The 27,990-nt window shown below is 37.0% G+C and overlaps 1 protein-coding gene and 1 long non-coding RNA gene across 3 annotated transcripts in view; one reads left to right on the plus strand and one right to left on the minus strand.

Moving 5' to 3' along the window:
* LOC120517094 lies at window positions 1-26,924 on the minus strand. Its single transcript, XR_005630990.1, has 3 exons — window positions 26,761-26,924; window positions 6,243-6,370; window positions 1-452 (listed from the first exon to the last, which is right to left on the minus strand). It is a non-coding gene; the product is annotated as an uncharacterized LOC120517094 (long non-coding RNA).
* The window catches only part of luzp1 (leucine zipper protein 1), a 145,615-nt gene that overhangs the window by 108,458 nt on the left and 9,167 nt on the right, over window positions 1-27,990 (plus strand). For both annotated transcript variants that reach the window (XM_039739192.1, XM_039739193.1), the window contains one exon: window positions 16,501-19,621. In XM_039739192.1, coding sequence (XP_039595126.1) covers window positions 16,730-19,621 — 2,892 coding nt within the window. In that variant the 5' untranslated portion in view covers window positions 16,501-16,729. The remainder of the gene's footprint in view (window positions 1-16,500; window positions 19,622-27,990) is intronic.

Consider the following 27,990-nt stretch of genomic DNA (forward strand, 5'->3'; position numbering starts at 1 on the left):
AATAACAGTAATAATATAATTGTCACTGTTGTTATAGTTAGTATTACCAGCAACTCTAAATTGGCCAGAAACTTGCTGGTGTCACTGTGTGGTTGAGTGTGTCCTGCAATGTACTGTTGACCTGACCCAAGTTAGTTCCTACCATACACTCAGTGCTGTTGGGATAAATTATATCTCTCTGACCCAGTAAGAAAAAAATTCAAATTCATAAAAAGTAATGAATGCATAGTGGACCTGTGGAAAAGCCTGTGTGGACCAACAAATGAGGTACAGCAAATCCAACAAGAAAAAATGTCTTGGAGACAGTAAACTAAGAATTAGTCATGCAGAAAAGACCAAAGGGCAGGACCAGCTGTGTCATTTCTGACTATATGTCACTGTAGGGGCTGAGTGTTCTGTTGATCCTTGTCATGAAAGGCTCCAAAAGACTGAAATTAAAAAGTGAAGATTTCCTAAGAGAGACAGAAGAAGAAGAAACAAAGCCCAAGCAAATTAGCATCAATAATAAGTTTCACAATGATTTTGCCTTAGGCAAATACTCATTGCTGGACAACAAACAGGTGGCGTGAACAGACTATTGAAAATCTGGATATTTGGGCATCAACGACATTTTTTTTTTAAAGTAAATTTCATGAAATAGACAGGCTAAAAGGAAGATCAGCTTAACCCTTGTATACATAAGACCTGTAGGAAACACTATTACTTAATTTGGGGCATTAGTGACCCAGCATATTTATTCATATAAATGAAGCCACAAATAACCATAATTGTGCAAACTTTTATTGAATATTTCTTCCCTAAACATTATATATCATTTTAAACTAAATTAACACTAATGTTTTAAAATTTCCCGTAAAACCGAAATAATAACAAATTACACATGCATACTGTTCTACTCAGGACAATAATCACAGACCAGTAACATGTTTGTGTGCATTGCAATGTGGCTCCTGAATCACTGCTGTGGTCAGCTATTTTTCAATCCCGTGATACCAAACTTATGTTATGCCGTCCATTTTTTCTTTTATAAAAAGATGTTTCATGTGTTGTGGCGTGTGCTGTTTCACTCTGTACAGCTGCTTGCTGCACTTCACCTTCACTTTCCTCCTCCTGCTTCTCCTCATTTAAGTTTTACTTCTCTACAATTCCCTGCCCAGAACATTCAGAGTTTGATACATCAGAAGTATCTCACTGCGCTACCTCACTCTGATGCTCATTGTTTGTCTCTCTGAATCTGTTTCTGACTTGTCATCTGGCATAAACAACAGGACATTTTTCAAGGGCTTGCTGTGTGGATAAGCTTCACAGCATTTCTTTTCTTATGCCTTAATTCTGTAAATTATTAAATACCTAAATATACCTAATATAGGAACAGAGCTGTAAGGAACATATACAGATATAATGAAATCCTGAAAAATATCTTTGCATGCCTACCAGACAGCCTTGGTGTCACAGTCACTCCTAACCCATTAACAACTGTGTTTGGTGGACTCCTAGAGAGGCTTGAAGTGGAGAAGGACAAACAAGCAGTAATTGCCTTTACCTCCTACTAGCAAGTAGACTTACCTTGCTCAACTAGAACAATCCCACCCCACCACTGTTAAGTCGGCGGGTAACTGATGTTCTATGCTATTTGAAAAAAATCTAATTCTCACATAGAGGATCTGTTCAAAACTTTTGTAAAATATGGTATGATCTAAACAATACGATTTTAGAATAAGCTTCTATATCGGGGATGAGGATACTCTTCATTCCTTGCTGTTTCTAAAGATTTGCTCTGGTTGTTGGCGCTCCTTACTTTCTCTTGAGTGGTATGTTAAGTTTGAATTGATTGAATGGAATGTTATTCACTTCTAATTAAAATCAGTAAAAAAAATGAAAAAACAGATAAAAAGCACATTTTCTTCAATCACTGTTTACAAGCGCAGCACATAAAATGTGCATGTAAAAATACCATAGTACTAAGTAAATAATCAAAATAACATAGTTTAAACTATTTTGGCATATTTTTGGTAGGAAATCATTGCAGATGAAATAAATGAAGTATACCTGAGGAACTGCATCCACACTGTATCATATGATCCCATGAGAGCTTTAAACATAATGTCACAGGTCACTAGCAACCAGCGGCACAGTATGTATACAGGGGTTAACTGAAAATGAGTGAGAAGTTGCCTTATAAACAATTTACATAAAGTTGACACAGATGTATAATTTGGCTGAATGGATTCTCACTAGTTCTTTCTTCCAAAGCCTGTTTCTATCTCTACATTTTTTATTTGTTGAGTATTTGCCTTATTATGATTGTCATTGCTAGTTCAACCTCCAGCTCCTCATAACTCCTCTCAAGACTGACATTAAATGGCAGGTTATACCGTATATCAGGTTATTATTACAAAACCATGATCTCCTTCTATATGCGGGCCTTCCCTTGGAGAGTTATCTCATTGATTTGAGCTAGACTAATTTTGCCAAGAAGTTTACTGTGGTATCACTGGGACTTGGTCTTCATGGGTCTGGTTGTTCTAACAATATGCAGTATCACATGGGTCTTTTGTTTTCCGTGATTGACCAATTTCATGCTGTAGGTCCATCAGTTGTCAATAATGTCTGTGGACAAGAAATGTTTATCTTTGTATTTTATTTATTCAGTCAGCTTCTAAAGATTATTATATCTTTGATAACGTCCCTTATCTGATATTTTAACAAATAATAATTAGTAACAATAATGATACATTTGCACATATACAGTATGTAGTCAACTCTCTGTCCCTGTAATTTGATAACTGTTGCCTATAAGGGAATACTAGAAGTGGGATAAAAGAATAAGAAATACATTTGTCTTGTGGTTAGGGAAAATGGACACTAGCACTTGGGAAAAACACAGGATTCAAATATGGGGGAAAGATACTAAAACGTGCAGTAAATCAGAGATGAAAAGAGCCACACTAAAAGAGCCTTTCATTTTGGGATCTGTGCTGGTAGTAGTGGGGCTCTTAACGCTGAGCTGGCAAGCTGACTGCCACAGTGGTTTATTGATCTCTCCTTAATCCTTCCACCATTTGGAGTTTTATGTTATTTTGTGCATTGCCCCTCCCTGTCTGCCTCTCCTTTATGTGTAGTTTAGCTTAAGCTTCTCTTCCAGATTAAACTGAAAAACTGTGGCAGGGAGAAAACATTTATTGCTAAAAGTATTCAACTTCGGAATATTACAGGGTTTCAAATAAACGTGTTATGAAGGACTTTCAGAATTCTAAAAGATCTAATATTTTTTTGTGTCATTGTGCATGATGTACATACAAGTGTGATTACATGGGAAACTTTTTTTGTTTTTTTTAAATATACTGCCTTTCCATGCCAAGCACATGAAAATTACTTTTATATTTTGACAGTGACAGTGAGAGTGATGTCAGGTGAAGCTTGTTAATCAAGACCACAGACTGGATCAATGACAGAAAAAAATCTAATTTATTGTGATGTTATATAGCACCTTTGCTACTCTGGGTCAGAATGTACAGTTCTGATATTTTATATGGTTGCCATTTCATAGAGAACACCATTCCAGAGTTTTTTTACCGACATAATAAAGCTGTTGCCACATTTCTGCAATGTGAAAACATACAATGTATATACAGTACCTCACACTTGGTTGAGGCTTTAGCCTTCAGTCTTTTGGTTTCTGTATTGCCTCCTTCTATAGTGAACAATATCCCAGACTGCTTTGACAAGTACAGAAAATTAATTTCCATATTTCTACAATGTAAACACAGACAGAGAAATTGACCTTGTTTGAGTGACCCGTTTGGTGAGTGCAAAGCACTGAACATGTATGTACTGTATAGTGCCTTTCCACAGTGAATGTAGAGCACTAGCAGGTGAAGTGACTTGCTTTGAATGACTTATCACTTTTTCTGGGGCCTCACTCAAGTAATGCTGTTGGATTGTGTTGAGGAATTTGTGTTGTCATGGACCAAGAGGAAAGCACTAGATGACACAAGGAGGAACAAAATGACAGAGTCAGTCATTGGCTGTAGTAATAAGGCTCTGAAGAGCAGTCTGGCTTCAGGATGAAGCTCGGTCTGGTGAGTTGCTCATACCTAAATGAGACTCCTCCTTCTTGGAATCAGAAGGAGCGAAGTCAGTTTCCCTCATTGAGCATCTCATCTGAGCTGTGAGTGAAAAATGAGGCAAGAAATTTGATGATTGTGCCCCCTCATGTCCTGGGGTGGTAGTGCTTACCTCCGACAAGCTTGGAAGGTGACCCTGTCACATGCTAACAGTGTTCAATGTTCAGAACAGAGCTACCAGTGCAGCACTGATTTCAGGTTTTAAAACAGAAGCTTATTTAAATATGTGGAACTTTCAGATGTTATCTAGAAATTTGCTGTGAGGTATCGAATGTTTCATTATGGTTGTTAAAAATAATAATTAAATGATTTTTTATAGAAGCTGCATACATTCAGTTTTAATATATTTGTTCTATTGTAATTTATTACATTGCATGTGTGAAAAGGATGCGTTGATGAACGAAAAACTATGTATGTTCTTAGAGCTTTTTTCTTTCTTTTGGAGTTGAGCGGATAAGGCAGTGTGCACTGATTTAAATATAATCGGGACAGACAATGACATTATTGTGGAGTCAAGTGGTTCCCAGCCACTGCAGAAGCGAAGCGTAGAAGAGCATAGTTTCACTTGTAAATAGCTGCTCCACTTGGACTACACCCAAACATTCTTCCACACCCTGTTCGTGCCTAACGATTTTTGAGTCGCTAATTTAATTATTAGCAAACAGATAAGGTTTCACTGAAGTATGCTTTTAACTATTTTAAACATGAAATTAAAATCACCGTAAAAGGGTTTTTATGTGGTTTGCTAAGAATTTACTTCAGTACGAACTGAAAATTAGAAACATCAGGAGTAATCGGCCTTGATGTTTTGAGGTCAAAGCAAGGTAGCATTTACACGATGATCCTCAGCTGATCGCCAAACCCTGTTGTCATGCTGTCACATTCCATCCATCCATCTTCTAATCAGTTTATCCAGCTCTGCGTCATGGGGAGCCGGTGCCTACCCCAGCAACACTGTGCAAAAGTGGAAACAATCCTGGACAGGGTCCTAGTCCATCATAGGGCACCCAAATAAATGAAAAGCTACTTTGAAGTAACCAGTTAACCGATCATGCACTTCTGTATCAGTTTAAATATTGTAAATGTACCGTAGAAATGTGGACATTGCAAAATGAGCAGCGTTGCCTCCTATGTAACAGACTAGTAGGTAAATGACAAAACTGTTGGTTTAGTCGCTTTGTGACTCAAAGCAGGTCACTTACCCTGCCAGGGGTCATTCTGTAGAAATATGGAATCACAGTACTACACTTAAGAAGAAGGTAGAGACACCCACTTGAGGCTAACTCAACATTAACTTTGATTCACTGGGTCACCTTGACCAAGTAACTTAACAAATGTATAAATATAGTATTTAGAGGTAATGGGAGAAAAGCAAAGCTTTTGTATTTTGACAAAGGGCAGTATGCTACTGTAGATCAGACCAAGGTGTCAGTTTTTTTAGGCTGAGATTCAACCCCACCAGCTATTTCAAAATAAAATGATATTGTGTAAGGAAAATAGACCGAGGCATAAAGACAGTGAAAAATAACCTAATATTTAAGCGTATTTCACTTTTTTTTCTTTTATCATGCATAGAGATTTTAAAAGACCCTGTGTATAATATGTATTGCCAAGGGTAAAAACACAATTTAAAGATTTTTTTGTGTTCAACCTTAAGAGATTGTTGGGTCAATATATTTAGAGTAGACCTCCACAGGCAACTAATTTAGCAGAACTACAGCATAGGAATACAGTGGAGGAGACAGGAGACAGCATACTTGCTTCAATAGTCTTGTATTAATCAAACTGTTAAATTGAAAAGAATCCCTTTCTTAAGCTAAGTGTATTTTTCTTACCACCACATCAATACATTTATTGTAACAATTATACCCAATTTAAAGAACATCCTATCAAAATGGGAGTATGAACTGCATTTAAAAAAAGTGCCCTGCCTTTGCTGATGTCGAGTTTGTTGATGACACAACTCTTATGGGGAGGTCTGACCACAAATTGTGATATCTCAGCAAACAGGAATGAGGTAACAGAACAGATAAAAGGATACAACTTAAATCATTTGTATTTAACGCTCAAGAAAACTAAAGAATTGTTGCAAGACAATCAAAAAATTGCTCTCACTTTTTATACTTCAGTGGCCAGTTTGTAGAAGTCAAGGAGTTCCTGGACACCATCATTTGAAGCATTTTTAACATGAGCGGTCAACACATCTGTTTTGGTCGAAGGAAGCTCCCCAGAGGCTGTTCTTTCTGAAACAATTAGAGTTTGGAGTGTCACAGGATGCAGTGATCATTTCCTACAGGCCCATTATTTGAAAGTATTTTGACCTTCTCTATCACCGTGTAGTGCAGCACTCTTCTGTGGGCAGGAAACAGCTAAAGAGAGTGGTGTGCACTGCTTCTAAAATCACTGGTCACCACTTCTCTACTGTGGATTCATTCCACTGTTCCAGACTGGAATGTAAAGCCATTAAGTTCTTGCCCCACCCACCCTCTGTTCATGCTCATTCCATCTGGTAAACAGCTTAGGACAACTAGGCTACCAGATTTAATGAAAGTACTTCTTTACAGCCTGTGAACTTAAAGTACAAGTTTGGTATTTTTCAAGTCAAAGTTATTGCTTGAAACATTGTATACATGCAATGTTTTGTTCTAAAGTTGAGTCCTTTCTATAAATTTAAAAAAATATCTTGTCCACTGCCTTGCACTGGAGGGTACGGGGCACGGAGAAAAACGTACCAAATATGTCAACTTTTGAAGCCAAGGCAGCTGTCGAGGACTGATCCGCACCTCTGTGTTTCAAGCGCATGTTTGTGACAACAAAACGGATCCTGAAATATTCATTTCTTATTCCTGATACTATTTTTCTCATGGTAAGTGAATTTTTACGTAAAGACAGAAGTAAACCAAAACAAAACCAACCACATAGCACAAAAAGTTTACTGTGATTTGATCTGTTGGGAAAAAAACCACAAAGGGTGAAAGATTTTTGCACAGGTAGATTGACTAAGTGTTGACCTATCAAGCACAGCGGGTCTTCTTTTAAACTGGCTGAATGTCAGAGTATTGATTTTTTAGCTCAAAAATGACATATATAAACTATTCAACAATGTGTGTGTAATCGCAAGACACTGATCAATACTCAATAATTGTCTTGGTGTGAAAAATAGACATATTTGGTACATTTTTAAGCTTTTCCTCGATGCCCCTTAGATTAAAATGTAAGGCGCCATACAGGCAAGATATTATTTTTAATTTATAGAAAGTGATTAACTTTAGACCGCAGTTCCACATGGCAAATGCATATATACCATGTGGAATGTGAAGAAATAACCTCAACTTAAAGAATACTGAACTTATTCTTTAACATCTTGACCTTAAGGTTTGATGAACGCCTATGTGGGTGTTTGTTAAATTGGTTGTTTGGGGGCAATAAGGGATGGATAATTGCTGTTGCTTTATATTGCATATTTGTATGATGAATTCACCAAATCAAGTTCTGTGCCACTGACATTGCTGTAATAAAAAAGCAACGCAAGATTATAATTTGAAAACACCGGTTTCTTTTTACTTTGCCCTATCATTATGAAATGGCAGTTCATCCTGTATTTTGACATCAGAGTTTAAACAGTGCTTGTATCAACAGCAAGGATTTTCAAATGTAAGTTTTTTCAGCTTAGTGTCAAGATGACAAAATGGGCCATGTTGCATAAATATATGTGTTTTGGGCGTATTTTTTATCATATTTATTTTTTGGAGTTTCTGTCTATCATATAGCATCTGTCATATTTATTATATAGCATCATATTATTATATAGCATCTATCTATCTATCTATCATATAGTGCCTTTCATATATATCTATCTCTATTTATCTCTATCTATCTATCATTATATAGTGCCTTTCATATCTGTTTGTCTATCTATTGACATGCAGTCAGGCCAAACAGCATCTCTAAATTTTCGTAGTAGTTGTGAAGCTCTGTTTCTGTGAACGCTGAGGTACACATGCCTTTCTTCCAAGACTGGTTTAAATTTGCTGGGTAGATCGGTTAAATTCACCCATGTATTTAGGACATATTGCTTTAAGGTGGCAGGACACATTTACAAATCATAAAAGAGCTGCATGAACAATAATGATACATCCATGAATTGTAGGTTATATTTGCCCTGCAGCTGCCAAAGAACGCTCAGTAGCAAACTTTATGATTGCAAACATATTAGCTTGGCTTCAGATCACAGTTGTTGGTTTGTTTTAAAAAAAAAAAAAAATCTTGGCTCAGAAGAAGAACTTAAGATCATTCTTAAAATACTTTGCAAGCAAATTAAAAAGAATCCTCGACTTGTGTGGAGTTCTGAGGACAATCTAGATTTCTTCAAAATCTGTCTTCCGGAGTTAAATATTTTATGAGATGTATCTTATGTACATTGGCGGGCCAAAGTCCTGGCAGCCTCTGGCAACTGCTCCTAAGGGATTGGCTTGTTGACATATATGAGATATGATCACTCCGAGATGAAATAAGCACCAAGCTACTTAGCATAAAAAATGCAATAAAAATCATGTTTAGACAGTTAATTCATAAAACTACAGTATGAACTCACAACCAACTTATTCCAAGAGCTTATTTGATTATGAAAAGCAAGTGGACTCCAGTGGTGCTGCCTTGAAAAGTTTTAAAGTATTGAGCTTCTTTCAGAAAGATGCAATAATGATAAGAGAAATAAAAATGCAACTGAAGCACAAAATCTTTGTGTGGTCCAATAGACCTTTTTGTATTTTACTGCAAACCTTAAGGAACCTTCTGTTCAAAACTGCTATACCTTCACTAAGCCTGCAATTTGACTGATGTGCCTGGGTGTTGTGGACTAGTTGTGGACAAGAGAGATGACGGAATTCTGCTATGGACATCTGTTTCTCATGCCCCAGTTAAGGCAATATGTGCAGCAGCAAAGTACATGACACACTTTGTGTCTCATGGCCATCTGTGCAGATACTATACAAATGTGGCAACAGAACAGATGGCTTCCTTGGATAGGTTCTGTGCTTTCTCTGTTGTCCAGGCAGACATAGTACTGACCAGGCTTGAAAGTTCTTATTAAAATAGCTTTGTGATTAATATTGTAGCCTTTGTGGGCACAATGCGTAAAGACATATGCAGTGGGAAAGCAAATAGCACACTTTGATGGGATATGAACATTTGGGCGCATGTGGTGTCTGTCTAAGTTTGTGTGGATGCAATATGAGCTTTCTTGGAGTTTGTATAGGCACAATATTCAGGTAAATGTTTCATTTTGTGAAGACACAATATGAGTAGCAAAGTGTTTTTTATTGTTTATTTCTTTATGTCTTTATTTCAGTAACATCACATGCAACATGAACAATGTCTTGAACTGAAAACTTTCATTTTCATCTGTAAAGTTGAGAGGGTGGACTCTAGTGACTATTGGGTTTTGATTGGTGTATTGCTGATGGCGTGGACATACATCTTTCGCCATCAAGGGCCACATTTGCAGCAGACACTTCAGATGCAGATTCTTAATGATGAAATCTGAGCTTCTTGATTTAAAATAGCCTGTTCTGGCACTCATGTCTGCCACAAACATGCAGTTAAAACTTTGAGAAAGGTTTTCTGACAATTCACCAATCAAATCAATTTTTACTTCTCACATACATTATACACACATGACAGAAGCTCAAAAAATACTAATATAATAATAAATCACCCCCAACATACATAAGCTGCTGCAGACAGTAACAGACTTTTAGGTGGCAGTAAGATATTGCCAAACCAAGCCAGTTGTGCTACAGGTTTACATTTAAAGGCTCTAACCTTTGGATAAAGCAGATCCAGTTTTTGTCCACAAAAGGAACATGATAATAGACATTTGTTCATTGTGATATTTCCCTGGTTGAATTCACTGGCATTCTAGGTACATAATCATTTACCATTAGAGTTTTGCTAACAATGTGAATCATTTCTGTTGCTACGTTAATAAACATTAAAACAAGATGATGTAATTTATCTCTCCAGGCATTAACTTGGACAGATTCAGTCAGCATTTCAGTGTCAGGATGACTCTTTTCAGCTTTAATTACAGTGTGCTTGATTTTTACCATTTGCTTATTTACATAAATTTCTCAACTTTGACGGATTAACATAACAGTTTTCAGCTCAATATACACTGTATTTCACATTGCATGTGGTTGTACCAAAATTAAATAAATGAAAAAAATAAATCTGTGACATATTTAATTATTTATGCTCACATATTATTGTCTGTTTTACCTGCACTTTTATCACTCTTTAATTTAATATATATTTTTTTATCAGTACTGTATGATGCTGCTGGAGTAAGAGAATTTCCCCTTGGGGATTAATAAAGTATCTATCTATCATTTATATAGCGCCTTTCATATCTATCTATCTATCTATCTATCTATCTATCTATCTATCTATCTATCTACTTATTAACCCACTTCACAATGCATTTGTGTATTTACTTTTTTCCAAAACATTCTCCCACACTTGGGTACAGATGCAGTGCAAGTTACCATTCAAATGTTGGGACTTAATAGATGCTGCTTCTCTGTAGAACCCTCTCTGTTGTCCACGTACGTATGTTTTTCGGGGTTGATTATGCAAACTTCTCAAAGACAACAAAGTCCCTGCAACTGTAATGCAGCATCACTAACATGTTAACATGCTGCTTAACTGTAAATCTATAGAAGTTTTAAATACATATACAAAACTACACATTTTTTTTTATTTTATATAGATTATTGTCTAGACTTGTTTTCAGACATAATTTCTGATTTTACAACCTCGTGTGTTATGTAAATAATGCTTTAATAATAAGTTTTGTGACATTAATCGATAGACAAGGAAATTAAAGAAGACTAGAAGTCAAGTCCAGCTGCACATACACAGTGAATGCAGATCTTAATAAATCTTGGAATATTAAGGGTGGAGCTTTAAAATGTAAGAAATTATGGTCTTCTTTACTGAAAAGGGCACATACAGTGTTTCCCACGTATAAAAATGTCTGATGAACTGCCCAGTGCTCTTCTGGACATGGATATTTCATTGTTGAACAGGAAGCATTGTGTCACATTTGCTGAGCTCTCCAACAGGAGAGTGCTATCTGCAGTGGGCTAACGAGTGCTAATTAGGACACGGACCAGCTATCTCGCCATTAAAATGACTTTTTTTTTTTTGTTAGCTTGTTGGTATGAATACGTGGCTGTCGTCATAACAAGCATTCTTGTGCCACATCTGCAGAATGAATGTACGTGCAGACTCACAGCTGTCTCTCTCATTCTACATTGACAAAGCAGAGGGTGGAAACTGAGGCTTATAATTAATTTTATACATATGAGTATATATGCATGTTTACTACGGAGTTTAAAATGCACATTTTCTGAAAAATCCGGCAGCAGTGAGATAAAAGCAGACTGCAGCACTGAATAACACAGAAGCTGCATAGTACCTCAGCGGAGCTGCAATCAGCAATTCAGTCAGAAGAAAATCAATACATAAAGATTGGAGAGTGCTGATTAAAATGGGGACTAGCAGATTCTAGGAATTGATTTTCCCCACATAAATTCCATTGAACTGCCGGCAAAGATAAAGATCTACACCAAATATTGCTGTAATAAAGGTTGCAATAAAATACAATAATCTATCAAGCCAAGACACAGATTCATTTCATCTCTACCTCTACCTCGATCTAACAGTATAAAACCTCAGACAACCAGTTAAAAATAACACTGAACCCTAAGTTATGCATGTTGTCTACATGAAAAACATTTTCTTCCTCATAACTGATAATGACAATATTTTCTAATATACTGACTAATGTTGTACTTTACATTTTTTTCTACTGTTATTTTATGTATTCCTTTTTTTTCATAGCTTGTCTAAGTGCACGTTAGTTTTTTTCACATGTATTTGATGCTGAGAGAACGATGCCAATGAACTTGTTACATTCAGAGAACTCTGGTATTCTCCCACATCCCACATACATGCATGTAATTATGTTGTGTCTAATATGGTCCAGAAAAAATGTAGCTGTTGGTTCCAGTGGTTGCAAAAGCCACTGGCTCATCAAGACAATGCAATAGAGAAATCTGGTCCATACAATGGCAGCACACTGCTTCTACAATTCTTCAAATTTAGGTCAATTTTCCCCTCCTATCACAAAGACTTACAGAGACATGTTAAGCTCATTGACAACTCTAAATTGTCCTGTTGCTAGTGTGACATGCAAAGGAATGGCGCACCATCTATGTACCCATGTTTTAGGATTAGTCCCTACCTTGCCCTAATTATTAAAAATGTATAATCAATTAATGAGAGGAATCATGGATTAAATACTGGTGTAATCAGCTAGGTCTTCAAACATTCTGATAAAATTATTAGTAGTAATAGTAATGGAAGGTGGTCTTTACTGAGGTTACGCCATTTCAAAATACACAAGACCACAAACATGGATATAATAATAAAAAAAAAAAAAAAATATATATATATTCACACATTCATGACACTGATAAATACTGTCAAGAGGTAGCCAGCCTTGTGCCTGGTACATCAGGGTACACCTAAAACTGGACTTAGCATTTTAAATAATGGGTAGGTCGATAGAAACTTGTTATAAAATTTACATGTGGTGTTTGTGCAAGATGTGCTATATTTTTCTTGGCGACAAGTTTACATCTAAACTATTTTCTCTTGCTCTTTTTATTTGGCACCCTGTGCAAAAGCATGCCTCGGGGATCAAACCATTGCTTGATTATCAATCTGTTTTATGATCTGAAAGACAAACCCCTCACATGACATTACTGAGCCCTTGCCATTACATCCATAATATGGTTGCTTTTTTTTTCCAGATAAAATATTTAAGTAAGTCTTGCTAGACCTGCAATAAAACCGGAGAAACTCACCGGTTATTTTTGTACCAATTTATGTTTATTTCAGATCACCAGCTGTTTAAGTTATGCAAACAGTACCAAAAATCATTTGCCAGTATTTGAGTCTGTTAAACTAATATTTCCAGCACATTTGTAACTGACCTTGGCTATAACTTTTCAAGTTTCTTTGTTGCCAAAGTAGACATTTTTTTGTTTTATTCAATGATTAACAATGTTCACTTGAAAGGGCTACTTGTGCAGAAGGTAGACCGAATTTACCCTTGCAAATTATAAGAGGTGTATGGCATCCCAGGAGGAACTTGTCATCATGATGGATTTTATACTTGAACTCTGCTGGGGGTGTATGTCAAAGGGAAATAGAAGGCTTTCAGTTAGTCAATAATGTATCATGATGATTTTGTTAACACTCTGCATTTAATGCAAGAATGTCCCTATTTGGTATTTTATGAAGTGGTACAGCCTTAAGAAAATTCTTTGTAATCCTCATACTATAACTGTAATTAAAAGGGACCGCTGCTGTGCTACATCTGCGCAATTTTGAAAACAATGAATTTGAAAATGTTGTGTATGATAATCTGGATCAGCAGCAATCGGGCTTGCCCAGTGAAGGTCAAAGTAAACTGAAAGCATAGTGTTGAATGGTATATTTAGAGATCTGATGGAATGGAACTGAAACTCGAATCTAGTAATTGAGTATTTGCTTGGTAATTTAATCAAGAGAGGCAGTGTTCATGGACACAGAAACAAACATAAAATACAACAGCAGCCCATTACATTGAATTATAAAGGAAACATAATGATGCAGTCTACTAAAGGAAAACAATATCATAAAATACAACACGACATTTAAAACCAAGAAGAGGGGACAATGCCAAATATAGTATTAACTAGATTGGTCAGACGTGTTTAAGTTGTTAGTGGGTGGCAATGGGGTCTAGTATTTCTGAAGTGACTCTGGGTTCTACAACTGGTTTACAGTTACATCTTACACTTTTATCCAAACCATAAATCTTTCCATTCATTGATTATTGAACTGAATCAACCAAGTTCTGGAAGGAGGGAGCCCATTCTAGGATCACAGGGTACAAGGCAAGAACCAACATTGGACTGGGACACCAGTCCATTACAGGTCACACTCACACAGTTCCACAATGAGCCATCATGGATATGCCAATTAGCCTAATACACACGCTTTGAAAGTGGGCACAAACTACTACACATAAATGATCTTGATAAGAATATGAATATTATTAGCAAGCACATTACTGATGGACTTAGAAAGAATTCAGACAGATTTGTGTCAAATGAAATTTAATCTATGCAAACGGAAAGTTATTACTTGTAGTAGGAAAAAAAGTTAAGATTTCTATACACGTTGGTGTACATTAGAAAGTACACATTATGAAAAGAACTTTGGAGTTGGTCAGTGACCTATCTGGTTGTAGAAAGCATGGGGCGCCGAACTGGGAGGGGGGCCCACGAGGTCATACGTTTACATAGGAAATCATTGCAATGACAAGTCTACAGAAATTCCTTATGAAGTATATCATCGACACACTACAATGACATGGTCGGAATCCCCCCTAAGTTGGGGGGCAATCTCTGTTTTGAGAGTGTCAGTGTTGTGATGAATGTAAAATTTTTAGTAACGTTAAATGTAATCAGAGGCAATTTAAGTCATGAGGAGGAGTTACAACACATGTCTGGAAGCAAAAATTGGACTAACTCGGTTTTTTAAGACAATTCAGTTATTACTGATTCAACTTCAGTCTCTCCAGACACCCACTGCAGTTGTTGTGTGGCCAAAATCAGCAGCATCCAGGGTGACTGGGTAACAGTGAGATGGAGGTCCAAGAAGTCCTGACTGTTCCTATCACTGTTGCCTCTGGTGAGAGAAGTTTCCATCTTAAAGTTATTTAAATGCTACTTGAGATCTACCGTGTGGCGCAAAAGGCTTTCAGCCCGCGCTCTAACTGCAATAGTGTGCAGTGTTTGAAAATATTTGGACCTCAAGGCCATAGCGACTGCATTTGCTGCAGGCAAATCTCACAAACAATGATTTTGAAAGTTAATACATGGCATTTTTTTTTTTTTTTTAACTTACATGCAGTTTTTATTATTTTTATATTACAATGTAAAAATTTATATTTGTTTTATTACTATGTACTCCTTTGATTTATTTGCATTTTAATTACTTTTTCGCAATCAGAATATCTTTATTGTCATTGTAACAAATACAGCGAAATTAGGTGCAGTCCCTGTGGTGTCAAAATATAAATAAATATAATTACAAAAGGATAAGAAGAAATAAGGTAGAACACAAACATTCAACATAAGACCTTAATTGTACATGAAACAGTATTGCACTGCTGCATTGGAGGTAATTAGATGGCATTCAGTGCCCTAATAGTGTATGTATATATATATATATATATATATATATATATATATATATATATATATATATATATATATATATATTATTTTATTTGTTCTGTTATTGGATTTTCTACTTATTATATATGCTGAATATGTTTTACATAAAGGATTTGTGTTTATTAAATCCTCTATGTTGATTTTATTAATTTACACTTTGTGCTAATAAATTTTACCATGTTGAGACCCAGGGGAAGGCAAGTTGGAAGACTGCACGGATTTTTGTCTGGAGCCCCCAGATTCCCTTGAATCACCTCTGTAAAGAAGGCAAAAGAGATGTTAGGTTATATAGTTCCCCGGTATGTGGAGTACAAGCTAAGAAACCAAGGCCTCGCCTGGAGTATTGCATGCAGTTTTGGCATCCATATTACAAAAAAAGCATTGCAGTGCTGGAGACGTTCCAAATAAGAGCAAACAGAGTGTGACATACAAAGAGTTAAGGAGCTGAAAGATGTAATTTGTTCAGGATTTGATCTCACACAAACATCACAAAGATTACATCAGACGTTACCAAGTAGCTGGGTGGAAAGTGGCACTTTAGGGATCTTCAAAACTTGATGTGATTTTATTTGGAGCATCAGGTGAATAGGATTCAGAAGCTGAATGACCTTTTCTTGATAAAACTGCAGAATTGTTCAATTTCACTAAAAAGCAAAAAGCAGGGAAAGGAAACTGCACATTGCGCAGAGACACGAACCAGACTGGAATTCAAGAACAAGGGTCTTGGTGATGCCAAAACACAAATTACTATGTCACCATACTGTCAGATTACTAATATAAACTTTACATTATTTTAACTGGCAACTGTAAGGTCTGGTGTGAGTGTGAGGGTGTACTACAATGAACTGGCACCTTGTTCAGTATCGACTCCTGCCTTCACCTGATATGGTCAAAGCTCCAGCCCCATAACCTTGAATTGAATTAAGCAAAGATGATGATGGGTGGAAGGTTATTACTATTGAAATAAATGTAAATGTAAAAAAAAAAGTGACTTATTTCATTTTTCTTTATTACAGATTTACAGCCTTATGAAAGAGTAAATACCCATGAAGCACACTCCAAAAGACACAACATGGAAAAATAAATTTTCTCCAGAGGAAATCCATGCCACCTACAAGAATCACAAACGAACTGGGTTAAAAACAGAATAATACCAAATAAAAGGACCAAAACTATAAATTTTATTAAAAAAAGACCAACCTCCAACCCTATGCAAATGAGGTCCACTGTGAAATAACAACAGCAATGGCAGATATCTCAGGCTATAAGGATGCAAGCAGCCGTCACCTGCGGCACAAGCTGCAGAGTCTGAGCCGGCGTCTTGACGAACTTGAAGAAGCTACAAAAAATCTTCAGAAGGCTGAAGATGAGTTGCTCGACTTGCAGGACAAGATCATTCAAGCAGAAGGAAGCAGCTGTGCCCTGCTAAATGATGTTGATCTTTTGCGTAAACGAGTCTTGAAAATTGAAGGCAAGGATGAAGAGGTCAGGAAAGCAGAAGATCTTTGTAGGCTGCTTAGAGAGAAACTAGAGGCAGAAGAAAGCTTGAGCAAGCAACTAAAATCTGAAATAGAGCGTCTGCAAAGGCGAATGTCTGAATTGGAAAAGCTTGAAGATGCCTTCAGCAAAAGTAAATCTGACTGTACCCAGCTTTGCTTGAGTCTAAATGAGGAGAAAAATCTAACCAAGAAACTCTCTTCTGAGCTGGAAATGCTAAGAGCCAAACTTCAGGAGATAGAGGCTTCGGAAGGCCGACTAGACAAAGCCGAGGTGTTCATGATGGGTGAGCTGGAAAAATTAAAGTCTCTCAGGTTAAGTTTTTTAAATGAAAGAAAAAGTCTGCTAGACAAGCAGAAGCAAGATGAACAGATGATCCGGGAACTGACTCTTAAACTAGAACAGAACAATAGGATCAATTCAGAGGACCAAAGCAGAAATTACCCCAATCTGCTGGAGGACTCGCCTGGAGTTCAAGACCTTCGTATTGAGGATAGCTTGTCCTCCGGTTTATCAAGTAAGATGGGAGTGAGGAAAAAGAACCAGAAGCTTTCTGATGATGTCAGCCAACTAAACAAATCTGAGAATGAAAAAAATGAGGGCCAGGAAGACAACAAGGTTAAGGAACTCACTCAAGAAATAGAGAGGCTCAAAAATCGCCTAAAGCAACTGGAAGTAGTGGAAGAGAATTTCAAAAAGACAGAGGCCAAAAATGGTGAGCTTCAGGAAACAGTCCTGATGGAGAAGAACCGGAGCAAAGCTTTGAGCGATCAACTAGAGCTGCTGAAATCTCAGATTAATAGTGCCAAAATTGTAGAGAATGGAAAAGCTGAGAGTGAGGAGATTAATGTTCGAGGAGGCTTTAGACATGAAAAGCCCAGGTTTAGGAGTGTTGTCTCAGAGCCATTAGTATCTAAGAATAAAGTCCGAGAGACATCTCCTCATCAGCGGCGGGGCAGGATGGGGAGCAAAGAAGTGGTTCAATCAGAAGAAGGATCTCCAAAATCTTTTAGGTCTCTTAGTCCTAGTTTGAAGAGTAAAAAAACAAACAGAACTGAGCCCAGTGTTAAGGAAAAGGTAAGGGGAGTAGAAATAGCATCCTCTACCTACATGTTACCAAACGCAAGCCTAAGTGAACTGAAGAAAGTCCGAGATCAACCATCTGTTCTTAGCCGCTATCCTCCAGCAGCGAACGATCAGATAGTCCAGAAAAACTGGAGGTCTTCTAAAATTGGAGAAAATGAGGGCAAGAAAAGTCGTTTAGAAAGAAGCTCTCAATTGTATTGTAGTTCTGACATGGCTACAAACAGCACTGGAGCACTTTTGGAAAAGCCAGTTAAATCTGCCAATGCACTGCTTTCTGAAAAGGAAATAAAGGCAGAATCTCGTGGTAGACCTGTGGAAAACCAAGTAACAGCGACCCTGGCAAAAAATAATTCTGAAATTCCAAGTTACAGGTCTCATGTTCCTACTTTCTCGCAAGGAGAATCCTTTACAGAAAGTTCTCCGCCTGCCTCTGAAACAGAATCAACTGGGCCCAAGCGCTATTCTTCATTAGGAGAGACTGGACCTCTTTCTGATATGTCAGCCCTGAGTATCAAGAGCACACTATCCAAATATCCTCGTTATGCCCAACTGCAAGAATCCCTCTCTGAAGGATCATCTAGTCGAAGCTCCTTTGAAGAAGACCCAGGCCGTTTAATAAATACTGAGGGAGGCTCCTTAGATTCTAACCACACTATATCAGAGGTTGAAATTCGTAGAGTCTGCAGTCCAAGAGAGGCCTTAAGATCAAAAGTAGTAATTAAGCCAGCAATTGTTGAAATTGATAGAAAGGAAGTGATGGGTAGTGCTGGAGCCGAGCCATTCATTGCAGATAACAAACCCAAGTCAAAACCATCAGTGAATAAGGTGTCTAGTAGCATCACTATATACCCAAATGAACCAGCTTCTATTAGGACATGTGGCAGCAGTACAGGAGAAGTTCCGAAAGAGAGGCATACATCAACCAGCAATATAATGATCAACTCCAGTGAGACCCGAAGCACTGTGCCTATACCTTATGAAATCTCAATCCCCAAGAGTGATATTACCTTGAAGTCAGCTGAAGAACAAGAAGATGAACTTGTTACTGAATGCAAACCTGAGGCTCAGGTCTCACAAAGCAGTATCACTGTTAAACCCCTGGATATGGGGGAAGCTAATAATAACAATAATGATATGGCATCTGAGAACTGCAGAGGCTGGAGGAGCCAGCATGGTCCAAAAGAGGACTCTCCTTCAGACATGAAAAATGTGACAGTTAGGAGTACCTGGAGGAACAGACTACCAGCACCTTCTTTAGATGAAGCCCACAAATCAAAAAGTGACATCAAAGAGGCGGACTTGGACTCCACAACCACTTGGAGGGCATATCGAGCCACTACTATTATAGATGGAGAAGAGATAAGCCGTATTTCAAAGCCAAGTCCTGCTGAGATATACATGAGGAGGATAAACAACAATTCCAACTCCTTTGATACTCCAGAACACGTTCGAAGAAGCAAAAGTAACTTGAGCTCTACTGAGGTCACATCAAGAACAAGCCAGCCTCATGAACCAGTTATAGCACAGGAGCTGACCCCCAGGAACTACCCTCAGGTAACTGTTACAACTAAAAATGATGCTCTGTTATAATATTAATCTATCTGAATTAAATCTACATTTTACAATAAAAATGTTTTTTAATCTATAAAGAGGTACAGTCATATGAAAAGTTTGGGAATCCCTCTTAATTCTTTGGATATTTGTTTATCATTGGCTGAGCTTTCAAAGTAGCAACTTCCTTTTAATATACTACATGCCTTATGGAAACAGTAGTATTTCAGCAGTGACATTAAGTTTATTGGATTAACAGAAAATATGCAATATGCATCATAACAAAATTAGACAGGTGCATAAATTTGGGCACTCCAACAGAGATATGACATCAATACTTAGTTGAGCCTCCTTTTGCAAATATAACAGCCTCTAGATGCTTCCTATAGCCTTTGATGAGTGTCTGGATTCTGGATGGAGGTATTTTTGACCATTCTTCCATATAAAATCTCTCCAGTTCAATTTGATGGCTGCTAAGCATGGACAGCCTGCTTCAAATCATCCCATAGATTTTCGATGGTATTCAAGTCAGGGAGGGGACTGTGACAGCCATTCCAGAACATTGTACTTCTCCCTCTTCATGAATGCCTTTGTATAGATTTCAAACTGTGTTTGGGGTCACTGTCTTGTTGGAATATCCAACCCCTGCATAACTTCAACTTTGTGACTGATGCTTGAACATTATCCTGAAGAATTTGTTGATATTGGGTTGAATTCATCTGACCCTCGACTTTAACAAGGGCCCCAGTCCCTGATCTAGCCACACAGCCCGACAGCATGATGTAACCTGCACCAAATTTGACAGTAGGTAGCAGGTGTTTTTCTTGGAATGCAGTGTTCTTCTTCCGCCATGCAAAGCACTTTTTGTTATGACCAAATAACTCAATTTTTGTCTCATCAGTCCAAAGCACTTTGTTTCAAAATGAATCTGGCTTGCATACAACAACTTGTATACAACAATTTGCATACAACAAGCGACTCTGTTTGTGACGTGAGTGCAGAAAGGGCTTCTTTCTCATCACCCTGCCATACAGATGTTCTTTGTGCAAATTGCACAAAGACAGTGGCACAGCAGTTAACATTGTTAGATCCAGCATCCTGGATATGAATATTTCATACACCGTCATAGTCTGTCAGGGGTTTTCTCTAAGCGTTCTTTCTACATTCCAAAGAGATGCACGTTGTTAGTTGGTTCCCTGCGTATACGGCCTGGAATGGAATGGCTGCACATTTTGGGTTGGTTCTTTCCTTGTGCCAAGGACAGCTAGAATAGGCTTCAGCCCCAACATGATCCTGAATTCAATTAAACAGGTTTGAGAACATAATGTTTTTGTATTTGTGAACTAAATCTAAACGGATGTCATATAAAACATGCCCATGGGTTAGTTTATATGCTTGTTAACTCTAGGATGAGGTGTATTAAAGGTTATTTTCCAGATGAAGTTTGTCTTTTTGAGTTACACTTTCTGATCCATTCTTATATTTTCTAACCCACCTAATCCAATTCATGTTCACAAATAGGTGATGCCTGCTTCTTATCACCACTAAGCACAGAACAGGGACCAAGTCTAAGGCAGTCCATTTCACGACATGCCTGCACACACAAATCTACACACATCCAGAGTCATTCACACCAGGACAGTTTGAGTTTACACTTAACCAAACCCAAATGTCTTCAGGGGCAGAACTGTGGCACAATGGATAGCACTGATGCTTCACGGATCCAACATTTTGGTTTAAACTTTGTGTTGTCAGTGTATACTGTTCTTTTTTCTGCATATCTTGCCCTCCCGTTCTCTAGTTTTCCTCCCAAAGTCCCAAAGAGGTATAGGTTAGGTTAGCCGGGAATTGCATATTGGCTTTTATGTTTGTATAATTATGGGAGTGCGTGCATAAGCCCTGTGATTGACTAGCTGTTTCTTGAGTTATAACCAGTGTTGTTGAGATAGGCCCCTGTTTTTTTTTTTTTAACTGGATTAAGTGGATCTAAGAATGTTATACTATGTTACATGTCATTAGGGTTAGGAGTATGTGTGACAAAAACTGGAGTACCCAAAGACAAATCCTTACAGACTAAGAGAATGTGCCCATGCATCTCCATACTTTACAATGCAAGGCAGAAACTTTTTTCATTTCTCATGCAATCAAAGAATGTTAGAATATGACTGCAGACACCACAGGACCTTTACACCATTCTACAGATTCTGTGAACTTGGTGGATGAAGTGGCAATTGACCTCCTCACAGGGTCAGCCCCAACCAAACTGTTGAATTAGTTTCCAGGCCATTCTTTGTCAGGCCCAATATGCCAGATCCTATTCTAACAGGCATCTTTGAACCCTCAGTAGGTCTTAAACAACCAGAAGACCATGGCATCACATATACTTCCTTCTTTCTTGAAGAAATAGTACTACACAGTCTGTTTGTGCTCTAAATGGTGTTCCTTCTATGGTCCAGGGCATATCACACCTTGACCCTTTTTACGTTGGAATGCTCAGTTGATTTCTTCCTGCAAATGTGGTTTTCTTTCTGTCTCTCTCACAACGATATGGATATTTCATGGAGGATATCCGTCTATTCACTGCCACCTTAGTGGCAAATCTAGCCTTGGCAAATGTTTGCTATGTCGGCGCCGCCTCACAGGGTCCAAAAATAATTTTAAAAATATTTTTAATTACATTGATTTTTTATAGTACTGTTTATTGCCACATTCTTATTCCATGCTAGGTGTTTTGCAGTGTAAAAGTGTGTTCTTTTTATATTGGTGGATAAGTTAATATTGAAAATGTCTAAATTATTACCCTTGATTTACATGTGCACCCAGTAATACTACCACTATGACATCCACTCATCACTCAAATCAAACACCCAGATCAAGCAATATGGTTGGCAACCTTATCTTCACAACAGAGCAAGCAAGAATACAGGAGCCATGGTATCAATGCCTCTTGGGCACCTCCACTGAAAGGACTACGCTTCAGAATACCTTACCAAAAGCCAGGAGCCACTGTAGAAACTCCTGTCAGTTTTTGTATCCTGATTGCTATCTTTGAAAGGGCTACACAAACTAACAGAAGCCAGGAGCCATTTCCTACACCTAAAACAATGTAGCCTCAATGGATACAGTCTGTTTCGTTAACAATCATAAAATATGCTAAATGTCAGTAAAAAAAAAAATAAATAACGGACACTTCAGAAAAACAATACTCCAAATCTATTTAAATCATTACTTATGCTTATTTAGAAACTAGGTGTAAATGTAGATATTAAAACATGCAACCTGACTGATTCAAACCAGGGTCACATGGCAACCTTCATATCAGGTGGCTATAACTGGTTATTGCCATCTTAGTTTTCTTCAGCCAGGTATGATGCTGGGGAACGGAGGGGGCAGTCTGTAGATGGTAAAATCTAACTGAGTTGTCTTCACAGTGGCAATTATTCTTCCTAATGCTTTTTTAATCCTTTGAATGTATAGTGTCTCTTGGTGGCTACCTTATGTAAGATATTGCATCCGTCAAAAAACTAGAACAACTGATAAGTTCCCATGGTCTGGATGATTATTAATTAAGTTACTTTTGAAGCATGTTCATTTTAATGTCTCAAGCCTCCATTTCACATCTTCTCACAAGGATTCAGACACTGCTCACTTTATCTTAAATTAAACATATACATTTAATAAACAATGACACACTTAATAATGCTATACTTATTTTCAATCTATGCCTATTTTGCATACACCCTAGAATTTTATCTAATCCAAAATCTTTTGCTCTTAGAAAACTACGTTTTGAATATTAAGGACCTAATGAGGTAATATGTACCTGCCTGCTACGTCAGTCACTGGACATTTTGATCACAGAAATGTCAGCTTTCCTAAATAAGATCTGAGGCCACAAGTTAAGAGACATCTAAATATTTCTATAAAAAAAACACTGAAGTAAAACACACAAAGTAAGTATCATAAGTCATATTCAGCATACTGTAAAAGCACATTTTTAACAGCATTACACTAGGTTTTATATAGGCATATTTCATAAAGAAAATGTTTACAAAGTGGACTATAATGCAAGGATTACATTCACATGATATATGCTAAAGTTAATAAGCTTTGACAGTAGTTTTTATTTTTATTGATTATATAAAAAAGGACACACCCCAGGAAAAAAATCCAATATTTGTCCTACAGACCTAAAATTGATATGATTTATGTAAAAAATATTCTTTGTAAAGTGTAAGTAAGCATAGTGTGTTTAATAGAAGCACTTTTTCTTTTCTGGATCAAAAAAGTCTTTTCCAGAGTCTGCCTAGTTTTGCAGCTGGATGAGAGTATTGCTTAAGCTGGAGGTGCAATTTTAAAAAGTCCATGGTTCATCTGGGAGTTGGCTGTCAGCATGGTTTGCCCCCCAGACAGCACTGCCTGCCAAGTCTACAGTTTGACTATACTGATCTGAGCCATGAACTAACAGACTAAATAGCATCTCAGCTGCTGTCTTGTATAGTCATTATTCATTTTTTTGCAGTTAGTGCTGAATCTTCCCTGATAAAATGGCTTAGTGTGAAAAAACAGCAAATGGTTTCTCACTACTTCAAAATCAGCAAGAAGGGGGATGCATAACCATCAGTTTGTTTAACAAAATGAGTCTTCTGCATGCATTTATTTGATCTAACTTTCATTTATTATATTAGTATCCTATAGAGATAACAGCAAGAATATTCTGTATGTGAACACATGAATATGTAAGTGCTCAAAGACATGAGAATAACATCATTTGACAAGAGGCCTTTGTTCAGAAGTTTCTTTCATGTATTTTCATTATCATGATTGCAGCCTCATTATCTCTAGAAGACTGGGTTTGAATATTAGCCCAACCACTATTTGTGCACAGTTGTCACATTCTCTTGGTATCTGAATGGGCTTATCCATGTTGGTTTCCCCTCCTGTATATCTCATAGACATGTTTGGTAAAATGTTGATTCTAAATTGGCCCAGTATGTGATTGGCTAGATGTTTCCTGTGTTATGACCAGTGTTGTTGAGACAGGCCTCCCATTACCATTAACTATATTAAGTGGACTAGGGAATGTTATGTTACAAGTCATTAAAGAGTGAATTATAATTCTAAATTGTTGCAGTATGAGTTTGGGTGTGTGTACAAGTTTGCTGTGTGACGGATGGCAGATTAAAGTTTTCTGTAGCCCCATTATCTTTATGTTTTAATATTCTGCCCTTCCAATATGCTGGTACTGTATCTGTCGATTTTCAAGACTTCTTATAATCCACAGGTATGATTGCCACCTGTACAGAGGAATCAAATATAGAATTGTAAATGATGGTCTTTGAAATACTTTCAGTCAAGATTGTATTATATGCTAAGTATTTAATTCTGGCATTAATGCCAAGATGCTTGTTTACATTCCTTTCAGTTCCCATCATGGAATGCAGTAATAATCACTGTGATAATGTTTGTGGTACCTTTTTAATTACAAGTTTTCCACAGGCCATACTTGGCTAGAATTGTGGTATGCTGCTGGATTTGCATTATGTTCTACATGCCCTTGATATATCTCTTCACCCACCTGTGCTCATACTGTAGAAGTTTAGGAACCGGTTTACTAAACATGCTAAACTAGCATTAATACGGCTAGCATTGTGCACCCCCTAATGATAAATGCATTGAAAAATAGAAAAGGCTGTCAGTTCAGTCCTCACCATTGAATCACTGTGTGACCCTGATCAAGTCTCTTAACTGGCTAAAGCTCATACTGTTGAAATTTCAAACGAGGGCATAAAATAGTTTTTAACAGTTTGATCATTCTGATATTTATATTCTTATTTAAAATATTTTTATTTAATTTACCTGATTTGTTGAATTTGTTTGTAATCATTTGGTTGGTAGAATTTTTCTGGTTAAGCATTGATTTGACAATACATGTTGTTACTTTCCTTAACAAGCCACTTTGCAAACTACTCTCTTCTTCTGCTTTCCTAGTTCCTAACTTTATTTTGTACTTTCTCATTCAGTGTATTTATAATTGTGACAACATATATATCTGAAGACCTTAGTAATGTCTTATTCACATTTCAGAAAAGAACATTGAAATTTTAATTAAGTTCTTTGAAATCTCCAGACAAATAAAGATAGAGAACATGAGAAGTGAGATCTGCTGGCTGGCACAACTGAGACTAATCTGCCACAAAAAGTACTTTGTGGCAGTAGAGAAAATCAGGAAATTCTTGATATGGAAAAAGGCAAATAATCACTGTCTTCTTCTTGAAATTTTTCCAGACTTTTTTTTTTCTCCCTAGTGATTTCTGAAGGCATGCCAGTATCACTTTGAATTAGTTCATACTTGTTTACAAATACTGTACTGAACTTTTAGTATTTAAAAGTACTGGGAAAATTTAAAGTGAATCTTTTATCCATTTGTCTGCCTTTTCGCAAACGAAATATTGTCCCTTGTGCATGTTGGGCAATTGTCATTCTAGAGAGGGACAGCATTTTAATTTATTTATTACTGTTAATGTACTACTGAGAATAGCCTAGCTGCCACCATTCTTATGAATATCACATGTCTGTCTTCTGCTTACGGAAATGAAAAACTCAGCAGTTGGATAATGAGATGCAATCAGAGCACAGGTTTAGAATTTCCATCTTAAAGAATTCTCAATAATGCACTTTGATGCTTCTTCCTAAAAAACACACAGAACACTGTGTCCTCCAGTGTCACAAGACCTGCTTTATATGTGTAGCTGAGTTTGGTAGCAGCACAGCTGGCACATGGAAACATTCTGTCAAAAGTATTTCAAAAATCTCAATGTATATCAGGTATCAAAAGTTAGTTTAATGTTGTCCCCATTGAATTCATGCAAAACCAGGAAATAAGTATAATTAGAATTAAAGCAGAAATTATCTTTAAGTGGAAAGTATTTCTATTAAAATAAATATCCTGATAATTTGAAAACATATAGAATCTATAATAAAAAGTAAATTAGAAAACTACCTATGAGAAAATAATATACTAAACAACAGCCCACATGGTTTCATTCAAGGAAGATCTAGCCAAACCAATCTTTTAGATTTTTTTGAACAGGCAATTGCAACAGTTGACAGAAGCAAAGCATACAACATAATTTACTTACTTAGACTTTTTAGAAAGCCTTTGCTATGGTTCCACACTGAAGATTAATTCTGAAACTAGAAGCTGTGGGCATCGGAGGTAACCTACAAAAGTAGATCTCAAGTTGGTTAACTAGAAGGAGACAAAAAATACAGAAAATGGAAGAATGGAATCATCAGTGAAGCCCATCAGGGGTCTGTCCTGGGTCCATTACTTTTTCTGATTAATATTAATGACATTTATGTCAGTATAGTTAGTAAACTTGTAAAATTCTCAGATGACACTAAAATTAGAGGAATAGCAGATACTGAGGAGGCAGCAAAACAATTCAGAAATACTTAACCAAGCTTCATAACTGGGTGAACAATTGGAAACTGCAGTTATAATGTAGAAAAGTGCAACAGGAATATCAGTTATAAATAGAAGAAGGGAAACACAAGATGCAACTTCTTAAAAGGATTTAGGGGTTTATGTTGACACAACATTTTCATCACCTAAGCAATGAACAGAAGCTACGAAAAGGCAAATAAAATATTAGGTTATTTTTTACAAACTGTTGAATATACATCAAGGAATGTTATGTTCAGGCTATATTTCACACTAGTCAGACCACTTCTGAAGTATTGTGTGCTGTTTTGGTCACCATGCTACAAGAAAGACATAGCAGCCCTTGAAGTTGTGCAGAGGAGAGCAACCAAGTGCATCCCAGGACTTAAGGGCATATCCTACTGTGACAGACTCAGATAATTAAACCTGTTTAGTCTCGAGCAGAGGAGACTGCATGGGGATCTACTCCACATCTTCAAAATTCTCAAAGGCATTAATAAAGCAGATCCAGCCAAATCATTTCAACTTAATGGTGAATCGTGTACTCAAGGACATCAGTGTAAATTAACAGGAAGTATACTTAGGATCGAAGTCAGGAAACACTTCTTTACTCACAATGAGATGTGGGAATCTGGAAAAAAATACAAAGACTTACAGCTGAAACAGAAAATCTGAACACCTTTAAGAAATATCTGGATGAGAAACTGGAAAAGATTAGATCTTGGCTAAACAAACAAGCCTGATTGACTGAATGGTCTCCTCTCATTTGTCAAATGTCTTAAGTTTTTACATTCTATGATAGTGATGGTGGTGCCTTAATCTTTGTATTTTCCTTGATAAGTACTGTATATTCAGTATTAACAGAACACCAAGGGACGTTCATCACAAGAACTAACATACTGTATTTATACCAATGTAAACTGAT

Source organism: Polypterus senegalus, chromosome 17, assembly GCF_016835505.1.
Source record: "Polypterus senegalus isolate Bchr_013 chromosome 17, ASM1683550v1, whole genome shotgun sequence".
NCBI lineage: Eukaryota > Metazoa > Chordata > Cladistia > Polypteriformes > Polypteridae > Polypterus > Polypterus senegalus.